This window comes from Heptranchias perlo, chromosome 7 (genome assembly GCF_035084215.1).
Source record: "Heptranchias perlo isolate sHepPer1 chromosome 7, sHepPer1.hap1, whole genome shotgun sequence".
Taxonomy (NCBI): Eukaryota; Metazoa; Chordata; class Chondrichthyes; order Hexanchiformes; family Hexanchidae; genus Heptranchias; species Heptranchias perlo.
Genome location: NC_090331.1, coordinates 53,250,134 through 53,271,000, shown reverse-complemented (window position 1 = coordinate 53,271,000; position 20,867 = coordinate 53,250,134). Strand labels below are relative to the sequence as shown.

At 38.3% G+C, this 20,867-nt stretch overlaps 1 protein-coding gene across 2 annotated transcripts in view; it reads left to right on the top strand.

Moving 5' to 3' along the window:
- ola1 (Obg-like ATPase 1) overlaps positions 1 to 20,867 on the top strand; it is a 199,251-nt gene that overhangs the window by 156,603 nt on the left and 21,781 nt on the right. For both annotated transcript variants that reach the window (XM_067987570.1, XM_067987569.1), the window contains 3 exons: positions 5,882 to 6,022; positions 8,024 to 8,120; positions 11,589 to 11,711. In XM_067987570.1, coding sequence (XP_067843671.1) covers positions 5,882 to 6,022; positions 8,024 to 8,120; positions 11,589 to 11,711 — 361 coding nt within the window. The remainder of the gene's footprint in view (positions 1 to 5,881; positions 6,023 to 8,023; positions 8,121 to 11,588; positions 11,712 to 20,867) is intronic.

The window sequence follows — 20,867 nt, the reverse complement described above, 5'->3', positions numbered from 1 at the left end:
ATAGTTTCACATTTCTCCACATTATACCCTACCTGCCACCTTTTCACCCACTCGCTTAACCAGTCTATATCAGTTTGCAGCCACTTTGCGTCCTTCTCACAGCTTACTTTCTCACCTAGCTTTGTATCGTCAGCAAACTTGGATACGTTACTCTTGGTCCCCTCATCTAAGTCATTGATATATATTGTAAACAGCTGAGGCCCAAGCACTGATCCTTGCGGCACTCCACTAGTTACAACCTGCCAACCCAAAAATGACCCTTTTATGCCTACTCTCTGTTTTCTGTCCGTTAACCAATCCTCAATTCATGCTAATATATTACCCCCAATACCATGAGCCCTAATTTTGTATAACAACCTCTTGAGTGGCACCTTGTTGAATGCCTTTTGAAAATCCAAATATGCTACATCCACTGGTTCCTCCTTATCTACCTTGCTTGTTGCACCTTCAAAAATTCTAATAGATTTGTCAAACATGATTTCCCTTTCATAAAACCGTGTTGACTCTACCTAATTATAATATGATTTTCTAAGCGCCCTGTTACTACGTCCTTTATAATAGATTCTAGCATTTTCCCTACTACTGATGTCAGGTTAACTGGCCTATAGTTCCCTGTTTTCTCTCCTACCTTTGTTGAATAGCAGAATTACATTTGCTACCTTCCAATCCATGGGGATCATTCTGGAATCTAGGGAATTCTGGAAGATCAAAGCCAATGCATCCACTATCTCTGCAGCCACCTCTTTTAAAACCCTAGGATATAGGCCATCAGGCCCAGGGGATTTGTTGGCTTTTAATCCTATTAATTTCTCCAGTACTTTTTCTTTACTAATGTTAATTGCTTTAAGTTCCTCACTCTCATTCGACTCTTGGTTCCCTACTATTTCTGGTATGTTTTTTTGTGACTTCTACTGTGAAGACAGATACAAAATATTTGTTTAATGTCTCTGCCATTTCCTTATTCTCCATTATAATTCCTCCTGTCTCTGCCTCTAAGGGAACCACATTTATTTTTGTTAATTTCTTCCTTTTTACATATTTGTTGAAGCTCTTATCTATTTTTATATTTCTTGCTAGTTTACTCTCATATTCAGTTTTCTCTATCTTTATCCAATTTCTTGGTCATTCTTTGCTGATTTCTAAAACCCTCCCAATCTTCAGGCTTACTACTCTTTTTGGCAACATTGTAAGCCTCGTTTAATCTACTTTCCTTAACTTCTCTAGTTAGCCACGGTTGGATCATTTTTCCAGTGGAGTTTTTATTCCTCAAGGTTCGCATATAGCTCTATCTGCCTTTCCTTCAATTACCTATCATAACATTTTCTTAAATGTTGGACTAGTCTCTGCTTCAATCTCTAACTCTACGGTGGTGCATTCCTTATCCTTCACAACATTCTGTTTGAAATCTGTGTCATTAAATCTTACATCTATATTCCCTCGTTCTAGTCTCCCCCTGCCCCCCAAAATCACTGGAAACAGCCTGTTACTATCTATTCTATCCCAACCCTTCATAATTTTAAACACCACTATCAAGTCACCCTTCAATCATCTCTGTTTTAATAAAAACAGCCCCAATTTATCAAAAACTTTTTTCTTAATTGCATTTCCCCTCATACCAGGCAGCATCCTAGTAAATCTAGGATCCCTCTGCTCTTCCACATTACCCAGCCTCCCCTCTCTTTCCAGCACCACCCCCCCCCCAAAACATTCAAAGTATAATTATTGCTTTTATTTTCTTACCAAAATGCACCATCTCACATTTACCTACATTGAATTTTGCCTGCCACTCTTTTAGCTTCTCAAAGCAGAGGAATAGGAGGAGTCCTAAGAAAGTACAGATTGGCTCTCGATTCCCAGTCTGCACAAATAACATCGGTGGTGAGGAAACTTTTAGAGACAATAATCTGGGACAAAATTAAGTGGCACTTGGAAAACTATGGGATAATAAATGAAAGCCAGTAAACATTTGTTAAAGGCAAATCGTGTTTGACTAACTTGATTGAGTTCTTTGATGAAGTAACGGAGAGGGTTGATGAGGGTAGTGTGGTTGATGTGCATATGGACTTTCAAAAGCCATTTGATATAGTACCACACATTAGACTTGTTAGCAAAATTGAAGGCCATGGGATTAAAGGGACATTGGCAGCGTGGATACAAAATTGGCTACGGGACAGAAAGCAGAGAAAAGTGGTAAACTGTTGTTTTTCAGACTGGAGGAAAGTATACAGTGGTATTCCCCAGGGGTCATTATTAGGACCACTGGTCTTTTTGATATATATTAATGACCTGGACTTGGGTACCGAGGATATAATTTCAAAGTTTGCAGATGACACTAAACTCGGAAATGTAGTAAACAATGTGGAGGATAGTAACATACTTCAGGAGGACATAGACAGACTGGTGAAATGGGCAGACACATGGGAGATGAAATTTAATGCAGAGAAATGTGAAGTGATGCATTTTGGTAGGAAGAATGTGGAGAGGCAATCTAAACTAAATGGTTTAATTTAAAAGGGGTGCAGGAGCAGAGAGATCGAGGGGTGTGCATACACAAATCTTTGAAGGTGGCAGGACAAGTTGAAAAGGCTGTTTAAAAAAGCATATGGGATCCTGGGCTTTATTAATAGAGGCATATAGTACAAAAGCAAGGAGGTTATGCTAAACCTTTATAAAACACTGGTTAGGCCTGAGCTGGAGTATTGTGTTCAATTCTGGGCACCACACTTTAGGAAGGATGACACGGCTTTAAAGAGGGTGCAGAAGAGATTTACTAGAATGGTGCCAGGGATGAGGGACTTCAGTTATGCGGAGAGACTGGAGAAGCTGGGGTTGTTCTCCTTAGAACAGAGACAGTTAAGGGGAGATTTGATAGAGGTGTTCAAAATCATGAATGGTTTTGACAGAGTAAATGAGGAGAAAGTGTTTCCAGTGGCAGATGGGTCGGTAACCAGAGGACACAGTTTCAAGGTGATCAGCAAAAGAGCCAGAGGCGACATGAAACATTTTTTATGCAGCAAGTTGTAATGATCTGGAATGCACCGTTTGGAAGGGTGGTGGGAGCAGATTCAATAGCAACTTTCAAAAGGGAATTGGATAAATACTTGAAGGGTAAAAAATTACAGGGCTATGAGGAAAGAGCAGGGAAATGGGACTAATTGGATAGCTCTTTCAAAGAGCATGCACAGGCACGATGGACCGAATGGCCTCCTCCTGTGCTGTACCTACTATGAATAAACTTAAACACTGTAGAAACAATTGTAATTATCTTTAAATTTTTAAATGAATACAATTTTAAAATGCTTAAAGAACTTTCAACAAAAGTTTAAAGAAGCTTTAAAATAATTAAGCAAGCTTTTTAACAAAGCACTTTAAAACTTCCTAAAAGACTTGCAGGGTTTTCCCCAGGTTCTTTCTGGCTCTTAACTGTTGAGTGCCACAAGCAGGCTTCAATGCCTGGTTTACAGAGGCACGATTCTGTCAATTGCTAATAGATGGTAGGAGAGGGAAATTCAGCAAATCATACCCACCTGCCAATGCTTGCATGCAGCAGGACCAGGACGTGGCAGGTGTTGCTCCCTCTCCTAGCAGGCGAAAGGACAATATTACAGGTGGGTGGGTGGCATTCCTGCGTTGGACTGTACCACATGATTTTCCTCCATTTGGCCACCACCAAAAGTGGATGGTAAAATGGAGGAAAATCTAGCCCACTCCATGGCTGTCTGTCTGCCTCCTTTTTCTCTCTCTAGTAGCTCCATATTCCTCTCATGCACTCGCGCGCACACACAATTATAATGATTTAAAATTTTTAACTCAACAAGACACAAGTGCAATATTGGAGGCTTTCTGTTGGCTTCAAAATTTAAGCTTTTTTTTAAAACGTAAACTAAAATTAGGATGAGGATAGATTAATTCTCACTCAGCATTAATATGCTTTCTAAAGTATATAGAAGACAAAAAAGCTGCTCATTCAGAACGCTGTCATTTATTTCTTTCGTATTTTTATATAAAAAAACATAAACTTGAATAAAGCTTTTGAAATTTGTACTCTAGCTTTTTTAGAGCAACAGAGCAGAAACTGATAGAAGCTAAAGAAAAATAGCCCAGCAGTATCTCTTTTTTAAACTTTGCTATTAATAGCACTGACGGTGCTCCCCCTTCCCCATTTTTTAAATATCTTCATTGCACTGTTTTTAAAAACCGCATTGCACAGTATGTTTTTTTTTCTTTAGACGCTCTATTGTATGCTATGCTTTTTTTTTGAATGCATATTCCTCACTGCCTTATTTTTTTGAAATATTTTCCCTTATTTTTCAAACTCCTTTTCCACCCCTATATTTTTATTTTTTCTCTGTCCACCAATTCAAAATTGAAGTATTTCACTCTATACAACCCAACTCCTCATTACCCTATTACTTCCTCCTTCTTTCTCTACTCCTCAACCACTCACTATCCCTCTTTCCCCCTTCTTTCCCACTTCATAACTATGTACTATGTATCAACTATTCCCCCCCAAAAAATCCTCAATACTCTTCTTACCAATAGTCACTTTGCCATCCCACCTGATTGCAACAAATCCTTCCTTAAAGAGACTGTTTCCTCCCTGTGGGGTTGTGTGTGTGTGCCCGCGTGCGCGCCTGGCCTCCTTTGTGAGCTGGTTCTGTATGTATTGTAATACATCACTGTAAAATAAGTACCATCACTGTAAAATAAGTACCATTAAGTCCTGATGGATCTTAAGCATAGTAGCCTCCTTTTTTTAAAAAACATATGACTAAATATTTCTAGGTTGATTAACATCAGCTTTGTTGTTTGAAAGAAAAGCAAGTATCTTGACTTATCTTTATGGTACGCTCATGAGGTTCTGGGAATAGCTCGGTGAATTTATTAAATGCTATTTACATTTTGCACACCATGTTAACAGCTTTTTAACGGAAATAACGAGTATAGGTAATAATAGGATATTTCCTTGAGTAAACTATGAAGTGTCAGCTCAAAGAAACAAAAGTATGGAAATTGTTGACTGCATCTAATTTCTTGGGATCAGTCCAAAGCTACACTGAATGGGTGTTTGCTTAATCTCGTAATTGTTCTTGCCTCCTGCTGTTTTGTTAAGAATTAACATTCTGAATAAACTCTGTACAATCTGCTTCTATTGAGATTAGCTAACCTTCTTATCTATCTTTTTCATTTGGATAATTTACTTCTATCTATTTCACCCCCTCCCATTTGTATCTCAATCTTTATTAATAATAATGGTTTTCATATCAAGAAGCATAATGTGTAAACAAAACTCAAAAAAATTTCAAAAAGTCTGGTGGTTGCTTCTGTACACAGGTTCCATGAGTTAAATACAGTATTGTGATTTGTTTTTCAAATCCTTTAGCATTCAAAATGTTTTTTTAATTTACATTTTATGTTCTTTAATGACAATTTTGACATATGAAGAAAATTCATTTGTGCCAGTTTGGCAATAGGTTGGGGAAATTCTGAAGATAAGTAAATTTTTTGTAAGGATGCGGATAATTGGTTCAAATGAGCCTTCACAATTTTAATGAGATCCGTAATAGCTGTTATCAGATAATGCTGTTTTTGGAATGCTGTTTTATTTTATTTTTCGTTTTTTGCTTCCAAGTAACTTGTGCTTCTAATTTAGCTTCTGCGACTTGAGATTGAGTAAAAAATAACTTCAACATTATAGTGGTATTTCGGGCTCTTTGCGTAATCATTACTTGAAAATGTCTTGACCTTGGAAGATATATACAGAAAAATTGCATCATAAAAACCACACATTGCTTATGAATATGTATGTGCTACTGGATAATGAATGTGGTACAGTGATGCATGCAGCACATGATAATGTTTTTGCGCCTTTTGTGTACAGGTTGGTAAAAATTAAAGAGTGGGTGGACAAGCATGACCCAAGAGCACTGGTCATACCTTTCAGTGGAGTACTGGAACTCAAGATACAGGAGATGAATGAAGAAGAAAGAACAAAATACCTGGAAGAAAACAAAACCCAAAGGTTAATAGGCATTTCTTCTGCAAACTTCTATTAAGAATTCTGAATGATTTTAGCTAATCAAAGAGCAGAACTTGCTTCCAAATTATATATTTTACAAAGCCATTATCCATTTTGATTTCTCGGTGCTTGTGAGAAGAGTACGTAGATAAATTGTTTTTTCTGGTTTGGAAACTATTTTACATGGAGCAACGGTTGAAGTAATTTGTTCTAGGTTCCTGGGGTTCAGTTGAGTCAGGTAGCATGAGGGCCTTGCCTACTCATAACCCTGGTGTTTGAGATCTCTCTCTTTGCTTGTGGGAGCTGTTGCTGGCTCATTTCCACTCCTGAGCTGATCTGATTTCTGCTCTTGGGAAATGTTTTAGGATTTAGGGTGTGGGGAAGGTTGTATTGAGTAGGTTTCCAAAGGCAGGGTCCAGATTACTTGGTATTCCCCTCATTTAGTTACCTTTTATCTTTGTACCTTTTCTTTTCTTCCCCCTTCTTCACTGCACATAATCCTCCATTTAGTACATTAAGAAATGCCCAAGTTTGAGTTGGAGCTTGGAGTCAACTTTCACTCACCATGGGCAGCTTTTGCATGATTCTTGTGCCTTCACGATTTAAAAACAAGACATTTCTTGTTGCAATTCTTTGCCAATTGGGAGTAGTAGAAGTCTGGCAGGTATCCACAATAGGAAGTAGTGTGCCACATTAAATTAGTGCATGGAGAAAATTGTATAAGGTTGTATTGACACATTATTTAAGACCACGTGTGGTATTAAAACCATGTGTGTTTGTATTAGTATAGCCCATATGATACGCAGTTGTACATATGCATTACCCAGGCCTATGATAAAATTTATTGGATTTTATGATGTAGGAATCATAGAATCTTACAGCACAGGAGGAGGCCATTCGGCCTATCGTGCCTGTGTCAGCTCTTTGACAGCTGTCCTATTCCCCTGCTCTTTCCTCATAGCCCTGCAAATTTTTTCCCTTCAAATCTTTATCCAATTCCCTTTTGAAAGTTACTATTGAATCTGCTCTCACCACTCTTTCAGGCAGTGCATTCCAGGCCACTACAACTCACTGCATAAAAAAAGTTTCATCATGTCATCCCTGGCTCTTTTGCTGATCACCTTAAATCTGTGTCCTCTGGTTACCCACCCATCTGCCACTAGAAATATTTTCTCCTTATTTACTCTGTCAAAACCGTTCATGATTTTGAACACCTATATATCAAATCTCCCCTTAACTGTTTCTGTTCTCAGGAGGACAATCCCAGCTTCTCTAGTCTCTCTATGTAACTGAAGTCGTTCATCCTTGGTACTATTCTAGTAAATATCTTCTGCATCCTCTCCATGGCCTTGACATCCTTCCTAAAGTGTGGTGCCCGTATTGGACACAATACTCCAGCTGAGGCCTAACCAGTGATTTATAAAAGTTTGGCATAACTTCCTTGCTTTTGTACTCTATGCCTCTATTTGTAAAGAATCCTGTTCAGTTTTTACTTACAAATGCTGTATAAGCCTAACATTACTTATTTTTCTAAACACCAAGCAATGGTATTTAATCTTGTTGCAGCTGTTGGGAGGTTCTGTCAGGCTGTGGTTAGTGTATTTTCAAGACCATCTTCCTTGAAAAACTTCTATTACTATCTTGCAGTTTTATGGCATGGGAGAGGGTCTTAAGAATACAATATGTGTACATAAGTTGCAACCTCCAACTCCAGTAATAAATGCACACTTCTAAGCATTTCAATGTGTATATTTATTGACAGTATATAAATTACAAAAAGTGATTACCATTATACACAGGCCTAAGAATTAGTGAGTAAAACAATTGGAAAATATATTTTGGTATTTGACATCTTTTTGGAGGATAACATTTATGAATCTCATATTTGTATTTGTGATACACATTTGCAAAATCCTAAAATATTTAGAAATGTTTTTTAAAACATTTGTATTGAAATAAATTGAATATACCTTAAAAGAAGCATTTATATATTTGTGATTTCAGTGCATTGCCCAAGATCATCAAGACTGGATTCTCATCTCTGCAGCTCGAATATTTTTTTACTGCAGGTCCAGATGAGGTGCGAGCATGGACCATAAAGGTATGTTTCATAGTCTGTTGTCAGCCATACACAGTTCCACACTGTTGAATTCAGATTGATATCACCGACTTTTAAGTTTGTCACGGCGGTGGTTAGCTAGTCATTATAGATGAGGTTTTGTTCGTGTTAACTTTAATTATTTGTGAGCTGTTGAACAGTGAAAGTGGGGTGCATTGATTGAGGCAGGTAGCAATTGATTCTGCCTATTACATAGTATGAATTTCTTCATCCTGCAGAATCTATCTTCCCTCCTCCTGTGGTCAGAGATAAGGCACCTCAGTATTGTGCTTGCTTAATCTGTGTGACTGGGTTTGTCGCCAGTGAAATTGATGTTGCTTTTCATTTGGTATTTGCTAAGTTTGTTTGGGTTGTGCGTGGCTTCTTCTCTTGCTTTACTTGACTAACATGGATTTTTTTTTAAACTAACAGTATTGTGTTAATATAATCTGCTGTTACATGCAAAGTGTTTTTATTCTTAAGTAGTACTCATGAATGTATTTTTATGAATTTCCTAATTTTTAAGCTGATTTCTTACAGGTTAATGTTTGTAGTACATTGTGTGGCACAATTGGAGTTCTTTATGACATTTAGTTCAAAATTTGACTATATGTACTATTAAATCCTTTTTTTTAATATTCTGTCTTATTTCAAATGTTGTGCACACAAATTGAAACGGTGAAGTTCCTGCACAGATTACAGTTTAATAAAGAGTATCAAATTGGCACATGTTGTTTATACCTGGAGTGATTGTGGAGTTATTCACAGAATAGTTGAACTTATGTACAACATGATTGACATTTAAATGGAAATTATTTGAGCTTTTTGGCAGCTGTTAGATTGTTACAAACTTTCTACTTTGAAACTTGCTTTGTAGCTGTGAGTTGTTCTCTGATTAATGACCCAACTTCCAACTACTATCATAAATTAAAATCTGACTAACAAAGACTTGTTGTCATTGTATGTGGGCACAAAAGCTTTTAAATTCTATGACATGATTGTAAATTTTAAATTATAATGTTGACTAATTTAAAGGGAAAGGGCACTATGTAGAAGTAGTTTCAATTCAGATTTCTTTCCTGTTCTATGTCTCTCTCAATAGTTGGTCAAAATTCTCCTACCTGTTAGAAGTAATATATTCCTAAAATCAAGCCCCAAGGAAACCCAATAGTTTATATTAGATGAAGGCCTGCAAAATTGTCAGTCATTGGGTAACTGTATTATAGAAGCAAGCATTGGCATCCTTTTCATTGCTAGTTATTGCTCAGAAGCTGAAATTCATTCTTCAACCTAGAAGTGGCTGAAAACACTGACAGCAGCTGATGTTAACAGAGAAGATCGTTTTCATAAAAAGTAAAACAAAATGGTAAATTACTTTGCATGTCCCACGTGCACAACTATAAAGGAAATAGTGCTGAATGGGATGCTGTTGGTTTGCCACAGTTGTATCAAATTGGGCTTGCAAAGTTTTTTTTAAAGCTTTAAAAATGAACATTGATTATTCTATTACACGGTGACACTATCAAATTAATGTCACTTGATCAACTCTACTTTAAAGTCTGAAACTTGCATTTAAATTATCTTCTGAGTTTCTATTCGTACATTTTTTATGAGGGCACCATTTTGAAACAAAACATTTTTTCATGAAGTGGAGAATTCATTTCTCATTGCACCCAATCTAGTAACCTTCCACTCTGTGCCCAGGCCAGTTGAAGTGAGATGTAATATTTAACCTTTTACGTCAGTTACTGTACACACGCTGCCTGGAAAGTAAAGTTAGATGCCATGAAAATATTCGCCTTGGGGAAGGGGCATACCATGACTGCTCTTGCAATTAACAAAATTTGTATTTTCATTCAGGAGACAGTTAGTAGTAGAATCATAATATTACATCTTATCACTATTAGTTTCTATGAATTCTTGGAGATCAGATAGCTAACACTGTAGCTGTATTTAACTTCACATTGGGGGACTAAAAACTAAATACAGATGTCAGCGATCTTCTGTCTGGCAGTATTATAGTAGACATAGGGTTCACATACCATATTAAACTACTAACCTGTAATTCTGGTAGGTTTGCCTTTAATATAATCTTAATATGGGAAATTGTCAATATAGAATTGTGTATGCAAAAACAAAACTCTCTTCGTTGGGTGGTCAGGGGTGGGATAATTTACCTCCCACTGATGATTATTGGTGCAGTTTTATTCAGATACTCTGCATTAGTAACTTTAAATATTTCAGGGATATTTGGTTAGGTAAGCATCAGTGAGTAACCATATTAATTCAATATATCTTTTATTATGAAAACTGAATTTTGCAATGCCAGGCACTTTAACATGCTCTGCTAAACATCCTTGAGGTTGCCATTATATGTCAAGTTTCCTTGCATGGCCTTTTTTAATATTGTAGACCCTTTATAATTCAACATATGGACAATTACATAATATTGTATTCCTGTCCTCCTACATAAACCTGAACTCTGATTGATAGTTACATTTATTAGTGCTCTATCAAGGAAATTACTTTATGCTTTCTAGATTATAATAGATGATAGTCATCAGATGAACACTGGACGTAGGCACATTTCTCTTCTGTGCTTTTTGAGCTGTGTGCTATGTTGTACCACAGTTCTCAGAAATTAAAAGCAAGCTTACCTTTAACTGCTGAATGTGGTCAATTAAAACATGGTAAAGATATGCAGATAAAGCATATATGACCCACAAACATAAAATAGAACACACAATGTAACAGTTTTAAAGCTTATTTTCACCCATTTCCTGAGGTTACTCATTTTTGCTCGTGTGCAACAAACCTATAGAAATTACATGGCAAACATCATTGGATAGCTAATGTTTAAACATTGACAGTGTTTTATTGTACATTTTTCATTTTAAGATTAGTGTAGTAATTTGGTTATAAGTAACCTGTTTTATTTTTCTCCCCTTTGTATCAGTCATTCTAACAAACATGAATCTCTTGAAAAGAATTTTAGAATCTGAAAACATTTAATTGATTTCTGTATTGAGAGTTTGAGTACCAATATATGTACTGTGGAAATGTAGCAAGTAAAGCTTGTCTAACATTTTGAAAAATGCTGTTTGTGCCCTTTTTGGGTCAATAAATTCAATTATAGTCTCAGATCATGTAACCAAAACATTGCCTCAGACATCTTAAATGAGAAAAGATGTAGCTGGGCTCACAGTGACAAGATTACTTCATCTAAAATCAATACCACCTTCAAAATCTGTATCAAAAATTGCTGTTTTGCATTGATAACATGGGTTACTTTATCTCTGGTTTGCTAAATGGGTATCCAATATCAGGATAAGGCTGATTGTATATGTGACATGTCAAGTGATATGAAGCAAAGTTTCTCTGAAGCCTGATACTGTATCAAAGGGACATGCATCTCTCCTGTAATCCATCTTCCTAAAAACAATTAATTTTCCTTTGGTCTTCCTCTGACAGAAAGGGACGAAGGCGCCTCAGGCTGCTGGCAAGATCCACACAGATTTCGAGAAGGGCTTCATTATGGCCGATGTAATGAAATTTGAAGATTTTAAAGGAGAAGGCAGTGAAGCTGCTGTCAAGGTGAGAGTACTGTTGCAGCTTTTTAGACGTTTCTTTGAATTAAGAGAAGTCTCCAGCGATAAGTGACCATGGCAGTCACATTCAGTTTTAGAATGGCTGCTGATACAAATGTACTGTGGATTTACACTGGGGAAAGAATTATCCTAGTTCTGTTATAAAAGACATGGCAGGGTAACAGATTCCAAGAGTGAATGGCAGCTTAAAAGCACAGATACTGTACTTCAAAATCAGTGCAAAGGCTGTAAGAACAGCTTATGTGTCTTACAATAGTGTTTGATATTTTTATTGATTTTATGTTGCTTTAAAATGATAATGTGTTCCTCATTTTCAACTATGAAAAATCCAATATCAATTTCAGGGACAAGTCAACACAATATATGTAGCTTATTGTTTTACACTTGGATAGCATTTTGAAAAAATCATAATTTGCAACTTTTATGCAAGTTTCATTTAATATTGATAATTAATCTTCTAAACTTCTAAATGATTGTTTCTTATCCAATTTGCTAGCATCTCACCATTTCAACTGTCTAGGATAATACTTTTGCTTTATCACCTATTCATAACATCATCAGATACAATTTGAGTCCATGTTTGAGCGCTGAATCCAGTCAATTGTGTTTCTTACACCTGGTTGTCTTAAAGTATACTTGTGCCTTAAATAAACCAACAAATGGCTGTGAATGGTTTACTTTTCTACAGGTAGTAATTATATTTGGCGATAAAGGAGACAAGTATCTCTACTAATCTGAGAATAGGCCTTTTTAATCACAATTACTGAGAAATTTAAAAAAACAGTTAAGCAGCAATGTATTTGAAGTAGACAATGACTACAGATATAGTTAATCTGTTTTCTAAACACTAGATGGCAGTTTCAGTACAAAGACGCAGGTTAAGTTTTTTTTACTTCATAAGCTACTAATGGCGGCAACATGTTATTTCTATTAATTGGTAAGTTATTCTACTGTACAAAGTAATAGAATTTGATAAATATAGGAATGGAATTACTTTGGTTATTCTGTACTTTTAAATCTTTAACTGAACACCCAATCTATGTGTTAAAAATAATAAAAATAGGCACTACCCTGTAAAATATACATTGAGAATTAGTACTGTTCACCATACATACAAATCAAATGTGTAAATTTAAAGTATAGTGTGAAACTCCCTTGTGAGCACAGATACCATGCTATATATTTGCCTGACATTGATTAGAATGTTTTTCTAGTCTTCTATGCTTTTGAAATTTTGTGGTTTCAAAAGGCTACATTCTTAGTTTGGTTGTACCAGTTTCAGTAACTAACGACATAACCAGCCATGAAATATTTTTATTTCTATATAAGTGAACCTGATGTGGTGAGCAACACAGTGAAAGTAAAAATACGGTTTGTTAGCCCTGAGCTGCTCCATTTATAACCCAATTAAAAGACTCTTAACATTTTGTATTTTAATGTAAACCATTAAGTATATGAAGAATAGATTTGTGCTTTCCATTATGTCACAAGCTATTTCTATCCTGATTGTTATAGAAGTGTCGTAAATGGGATTGAAGGAGAAGGAAAGGTTGAGAGAAGTATTTTCTGTGGAAATTATTCTCCCGTTGTGTGTTAAAATTATCTATTAAAAATGTATAGTACTATTTTAGTAAATACCTTCATTTTTGCCAGGTACTTTCTTCCTTGTAGATTCCTGTGATTTCAGCTGTCTACTTTGGTGGTACAAGTTCAGTAATTTCAACAAGAGTTTGCACTTTGGGCTGGCTAAGCCAGTCAGTCACCTATTGGCTACTTTGTACTAAAATAAGTGTTTTTCTTTATTTGGTAGTTAGTTGCAGAGCTGGCTAATTCATATAAAAACACAAGACATAAAATGCTTTCCAAATTCACTTTTTGAGCTAGTATGCAGGAGACCATAAGAGATAGGAGCAGCAGTAGGCCATTCGGCCCCTCGAGCCTGCTCCGCCATTCAGCGAGATCATGGCTGATCTGACTTTTACCTCAACTCCACTTTCCTGCCTTTTCCCCATATCCTTTGACTCCCTTGCTGATCAAAAATTTGTCTAACTCAGCCTTGAATGTATTCAATGACTCAACCTCCACAGCTTTTTGGGGTAAAGAATTCCAAAGATTCACGACCCTCTGGGACAAGAAATTCCTCCTCATTTCCGTCTTAAATGGGCGACCCCTTATTCTAAGACTATGACCCCTAGTTTTAGATTCCCTGTGAGGGGTAACATCCTCTCAGCATCTACCCTTTCAAGTTCCCTCAGAATCTTGTATGTTTCAATGAGGTCTCCTCTCATTCTTCTAAACTCCAATGAGTATAGACCCAACCTGTTCAATCTTTCCTCATAAGACAACCCTTCCATACCCGGAATCAACCTAGTGAACCTTCTCTGAACTGCCTCCAATGCAAGTATGTCCTTCCTTAAATAAGGGCACCAGAACTGTACGCAGTACTCCAGGTGTGGTCTCACCAGCACCCTGTACAGTTGTAGCATGACTTCCCTGCTTTTATACTCCATCCCCCTAGAAATAAAGACCAATATTCCATTTACCTTCCGGATTACCTGCTGCACCTGTATGTTGACTTTTTGTGTTTCATGTAAGAGACCACCCAGATCCCACTGTACCGCAGCATTTTGTAGTATTTCTCCATTCAAATAATATTTAGCTTTTTTATTTTGCCTCCCAAAGTGGATGACTTCACATTTTCCCACATTATATTCCATCTGCCAAATTTTTGCCCATTCGTTTAACCTGTCAATATCCCTTTGCAGACACTTTGTGTCCTCGTCGCAACTTGCTTTTCCACCTATCTTTGTATAATCAGCAAATTTGGCCACAAGACAACTCTGTTTCTTCATCCAAGTCATTGATTATATATTGTAAATAGTTGAGGCCCCAGCACTGAGCCCTGCGGCACCTCACTAGTTACAGATTGCCATTTTGAAAATGACCCTTTTATCCCGAATCTTTGTTTTCTGTTAGTTAGCCAATCCTTTATCCATGCCAGTATATTACCCCCAACACCATGAGCTCTTATGCAGTAATCTTTTATGTGGCACCTTATCGAATGCTTTTTGGAAATCCAAATATACTGCATCCATTGGTTCCCCTTTATCCACCCTGCCCGTTACTTCCTCAAAGAACTCTAATAAATTTGTCAGACACGATTTCCCCTTCATTAAACCATGTTGACTCTCCTTGATTGTATTATGAGTCTCCAAAAGTCCTGCTACTACTTCCTTAATAATAGATTCTAGCATTTTCCCAATGACAGACGTTAGGCTAACTGGTCTATAGTTACCTGCTTTCTGTCTCACTCCCTCCTTGAATAGGGGTGTTACGTTTGCGATTTTCCAATCAGTTGGGACCTTTCCAGAATCGAGTGAATTCTGGAATATTACAACCAATGCATCCACTATCTCTGTAGCCACTTCCTTTAAGACCCTCGGATGCAAGCCATCAAGTCCAGGGGACTTGTTAGCCTTTAGACCCATTAGAGTACTAAGTACTTTTTCTCTAGTGATAGTGATTGTTTTTTGTTCCTCCCTCCCCTTTGCCCCTTGATTTTCTACTATTATTGGTATATTATTAGTGTCTTCTACTGTGAAGACAGATACAAAATATCTGTTCAATTCCTCTGCCATTTCCTTGTTTTCCATTATTATTTCCCTTGTCTCATCCTCTAAGGGACCAATGTTTACTTTAGCTACCCTCTTCCTTTTTATTTACTTGTGGAAGCTTTTACTGTCAGTTTTTATATTCCTTGCTAGTTTACTCTCATAATTTATTTTCTCCCTCTTTATTATTCTTTTAGTCATCCTTTGCTGGTTTTTAAAGTTTTCCCAATCTTCGGGCTTACCAGTAATCTTTGCCATGTATGCTTTTTCTTTTAACATGATACCATCCTTTACTTCCTTAATTAGCCATGGTTGGTTCACCCTTTTTGTGGAGTCTTTCCTCCTCACAGGGATATATTTTTGTCGCGAGTCATAAAATATTTTTAAAAATGTTTGCCATTGCTTATCCACCATCATACCATCTAATCTGTTTACCCAGTCCACTTTAGCCAATTCCGCCCTCATTCCTTTATAATTGCTCTTATTTAAGTTTAATATAGTAGTTTCAGACCCAAAATCCTCGCACTCAAACTGAATGTGAAATTCTATCATGTTATGATCACTGCTTCCCAAGGGATCCTTTACTTTGAGATCACTAATTAATCCTGTTTCGTTACCCATTACCAGATCCAAAATGGCCTGTTCCCTGGTTGGTTCCCCAACGTATTGGTCTAAGAAACAGTCCCTAATACACTCTGAACTCATCCTCAGGGCTATTTTTGCCAATTTGATTTGTCCAATCTATGTGAAAGTTAAAATCGCCCATGATTATTGCATTACCTTTTTTACAAGCCCCCCTTATGTCCTGATTTATATTTTGCCCTACAGTGTAGCTACTGTTATGGGGCCGATGTACTACTCCCATCAGTGATTTCTTTCCCTTGTTATTTCTTACTTCCACCCAAATTGATTCGACATCTTGATCTTCTGAGCCAAGGTAATTTCTCACTATTATACCAATTTCATCCTTTATTAACAGAGCTACCCCACCACCTTTACCTAAATGCATGAGGAAGTTTGTGGAGACCAGCGAGATCCTGAGCAACCACATCTGCAGAAAGTGTCTGCAACTCAAGGAACTTCGGCTCAGAGTTGTTGAGTCCGAGCTACAGACATTACGATGCATCAGGGAGGTGGGGGTTATCTGGACTCTTTGATCCAGGAGGCAGTTGCACCCCTTAGGTTAAGTAGTAGTTTAGAGTTGGTTACTGGTCAGGGACAAGGGGATGTGACCGCGAGTCAAGCAGGTATGGGGACCCAGGATGTAGTGATGGAGGCGCCTCAGCCCTTGACCTTGTCCAACAGGTATGAGGTACTCGTTACCTGTATGAATGAGAACAAGGACTGCAGGGAAGATGGGCAAACTGACCAGGGCACCGTGGCTCAGCGGTCCATTCAAGTGGGAGGAGTAAAAAGGAATGTAGTAGCGGTAGGGGATAGTATAGTCAGGGGGTTAGATGCTGTTCTCTGCAGCCACGAGCGGGAGTCCCGATGGCTGTGTTGCCAGCTCTGTGCCAGGGTTGAGGATATCTCCTCGCGGCTGGAAAAGAACTTGGACCATGAGGGGAAGGATCCAGTTGTCGTAGTCCACGTAGGAACCAAGAATGAGGTTCTGCTGAGGGAGTTTGAGGAGCTAGGTTCTAAATTAATAAGCAGAACCTCAAAGGTAATAATCTCTGGATTACTACCTGAGCCATGCGCAAATTGGCATAGGGACAAACAGATTGATCTGCTTGACTCGCAGTCACATCCCCTTGTCCCTGACCAGAAACTTAACTGGACCAGCCATATAAATACTGTGGCTACGAGAGCAGGTCAGAGGCTGTGTATTCTGCGGCAAGTGACTCATCTCCTGACTCCCCAAAGCCTTTCCACCATCTACAAGGCACAAGTCAGGAGTGTGATGGAATACTCTCCACTTGCTTGGGTGAGTGCAGCTCCAACAACACTCAAGAAGCTCGACACCATCCAAGATAAAGCAGCCCGCTTGATTGGCACCCCATCCACCACCCTAAACATTCACTCCCTTCACCACCGGCGCACTGTGGCTGCAGTGTGTACCACCCACAGGATGCATTGCAGCAACTCGCCAAGGCTTCTTCGACAGCACCTCCCAAACCCGCGACCTCTACCATCTAGAAGGACAAGGGCAGCAGGCACATAGGAACAACACCACCTGCACGTTGCCCTCCAAGTCACACACCATCCCGACTTGGAAATATATCGCCGTTCCTTCATTGGGTCAAAATCCTGGAACTCCCTTCCTAACAGCACTGTGGGAGAACCGTCACCACACGGACTGCAGCGGTTCAAGAAGGCGGCTCACCACCACCTTCTCGAGGTCAATTAGGGATGGGCAATAAATGCTGGCCTCGCCAGCGACGCCACATCCCGTGAACGAATAAAAAAAAAGCTGAGAGTTAAATGCATGGCTCAAAGAGTGGTGTGGAAGATAGGGGTTTTGATTCATGGGGCACTGGCACCAGTACTGGGGAAAGAGGGCATTGTTCTGTTGGGATGGGCTCCACTGGGCTGAGACCAGTGTCCTGGCAAATTGAATAACTAGGGTGGTAGATTGGGCTTTAAACTAAAAAGGGGGTGGGGGAAGTCAGCTATGGGGAAATTTAGAAATCTAAAGAGAAAAGTCAAGGCCATATAGCAGTGTAGCGATTCGGGTAAAGATAAGCAGAGTGTGACAGGAAGGGACAGAGTTTAGTGGTAATAGTGCATCAGCAAATAAGGTCAAAGCAGGGAAAATGGTAAAAAGTTAAAATTAAAGGCTTTTTATCTGAATGCACGAAGTATTCGTAACAAGATAGACAAATTAGTGGCACAAATAGAGATGAATGGGTTTGATTTAATAGCCGTTACAGAGATGTGGTTGCAAGGTGACCAAGGCTGGGAAATAAATATTACAGGGTACTCGACGTTTCGAAAAGACAGGCAGAATGGAAGAGGAGGAGTGGCAGCCCTGATAATAAAGGATGACATAAGGACAGCAGTGAGAAAGGATCTTGGCTCAGATCATCAGGAAGTAGAAGCAGTATGGGTGGAGATAAGAAATAACAAGGAGCAAAAAACACTGGTGGGAGTAGTTTATAGACCCCCTAACAGTAGTTATACCGTTGGACAGAGTATTAATCAAGAAATAATAGGAGCTTATAACAAAAGTAATGCAATAATCGTGGGGGTTTTAATCATCTTATGGACTGGAAAAATCAAATTGGTAAAGGTAGACAGGAGGACAAGTTCATGGAATGCATTTAAGACCATTTCTTAGAACAATATGTCATGGAACCAACTGGGGAACAGACTATTTTAGACCTTGTATTGTGTAATGAGACAGGGTTAACTAGTAATCTCATAGTAAAGGATCCTCTGGGGAAGAGTGATCATAATATGACAGAATTTGACATTGAGTTTAAGAATAACATACTCAAGTCTGAAATTAGAGTCTTAAACTTAAGACTTGGCTAAGTAGAGTTGGCTAAGGTAGATTGGGAAATTAGATTAAAAGGTATGACAGTAGATGAGTAATGGCAAACATTTAAAGAAATATTTCAAAATTCTCAACGAATATACATTCCATTGAGAAATAAAAACTCCACAGGGAAAGTGATCCATCCATGGCTAACTAAAGAAGTTAAGGATAGTATTAGATTAAAAGAAAGAGGCTTATAATGTTGCAAAGAAGAGTAGTAAGCCTGAGGATTGGGAGAGTTTTAAAACCAGTAAAGGATGACCAAAAATTGATAAAACGGGAGAAAATAGAATATGAGAATAAACTAGCAAGAAATATATAAACAGATTGTAAGAGCTTCTACAAGTAAGTGAAAAGGAAGAGAATAGCGAAAGTAAACGTTGGTCCCATAGAGGCTGAGACAGGAAAAATTATAATGAGAAATAAGGAAATGGCAAATAATGTTAAACAAATATTTTGTATCTGTCTTGACAGTAGAAGACACAAAAAGCATACCAGAAATAATGGGGAACCATGGGGCTAATGAGAGTGAGAAACTTAAAGTAATTAATATCAGTAGAGGAAAAGTACTAGATAAACTAATGGGACTAAAAGCCAACAAATCCCCTGGACCTGATGGTCTACATCCTAGGGTTCTAAAAGAGGTGGCTGCAGAGATAGAGGATGCAATGGTTGTGATCTTCCAAAATTCCCTAGATTCTAGAACGGTCCCAGCAGATCGGAAGGTAGCAAATGTAACACCGCTATTCAAGAAAGGAGGGAGAGGGAAAACCGGGAACTACAGGCCAGTTAGCCTGACGTCGGTCGTCAGGAAAATGCTGGAATCCATTATTAAGGAAGTGGTAACGGGGCACTTAGAAAATCATAATATGATTTTTTTTTATTCGTTCATGGGATGTGGGCATCACTGGCGAGGCCAGCATTTGTTGCCCATCCCTAATGATTCGGCAGAGTCTACATGGTTTTATGAAAGGGAAATCGTGTTTGACAAATCTATTAGTTTTTTGAAGATGTAACTAGCAGGGTAGATAAAGGGGAACTAGTGGACGTGGTATATTTGGATTTCCAAAAGGCATTCAGTAAGGTGGCACATAAAAGGTTGTTACGCAAGATAAGGGCTCATGGGGTTGGGGTAATATATTAGCATGTATAGAGGATTGGTTAACGGACAGAAAACAGAGAGTAGGGATATACGGGTCATTCTCAGGTTGGCCGGCTGTAACTAGTGGGGTGCTGCAAGGATGGGTCCTTGGGCCTCAGCTATTTACAATCTGTATTAATGACTTAGATGAAGGGACCGAGTGTAATGTATTCAAGTTTGCTGACGATACAAAGCTAGATGGAAAAGTAAGCTGTGAGGAGGATACAGAGTCCTGCAAAGGGATATAGACAGGTTAAGTGAGTGGGCAAGAAGGTGGCAGATGGAGTATAATGTGGGAAAGTGAGATTATTCACTTTTGTTGGAAGAGTAGAAAAACAATTTTTTTTAAATGATGAGAAATCATTAAATGTTGGCGTTCAGAGAGATTTGTGTGTCCTCGTACAAGAAACACGGAAAGTTAGCGTGCAGGTACAGCAAGCAATTTGGAAGGCAAATGGCATGTTGGCCTTTAATGAAGGGGGCTGGAGTACAGGATTGAGGAAGTCTTGCTGCAATTTTACAGGGTTTTGGTGAGACCACATCTGGAATATTGTGTATAGTTTTGGTCTCCTTATTAAGGAAGGATATACTTGCCTGAGAGGTGGTGCAACGAAGGTTCACTAGATTGATTCCTGGGATGAGAGGGTTGTCCTATGATAGATTGAGTAGAATGGGCTTATACTCTCTGGAGTTTAGAAGAATGAGAGGTGATCTCATTGAAACATATCAGATTCTGAGGGGGCTTTACAGGTTAGAGGTTGTTTCCCCTGGTTGGAGAGTCTAGAACTAGGGGGCATAGTCTCAGGATAAGGAGTCGGCCATTTAAGGCTGGGATGAGGAGGAATTTCTTCACTGAAGGTTGTGAATCTTTCGAATTCTCTACTTGTGGATGCTGAGAGGTTGAGTATA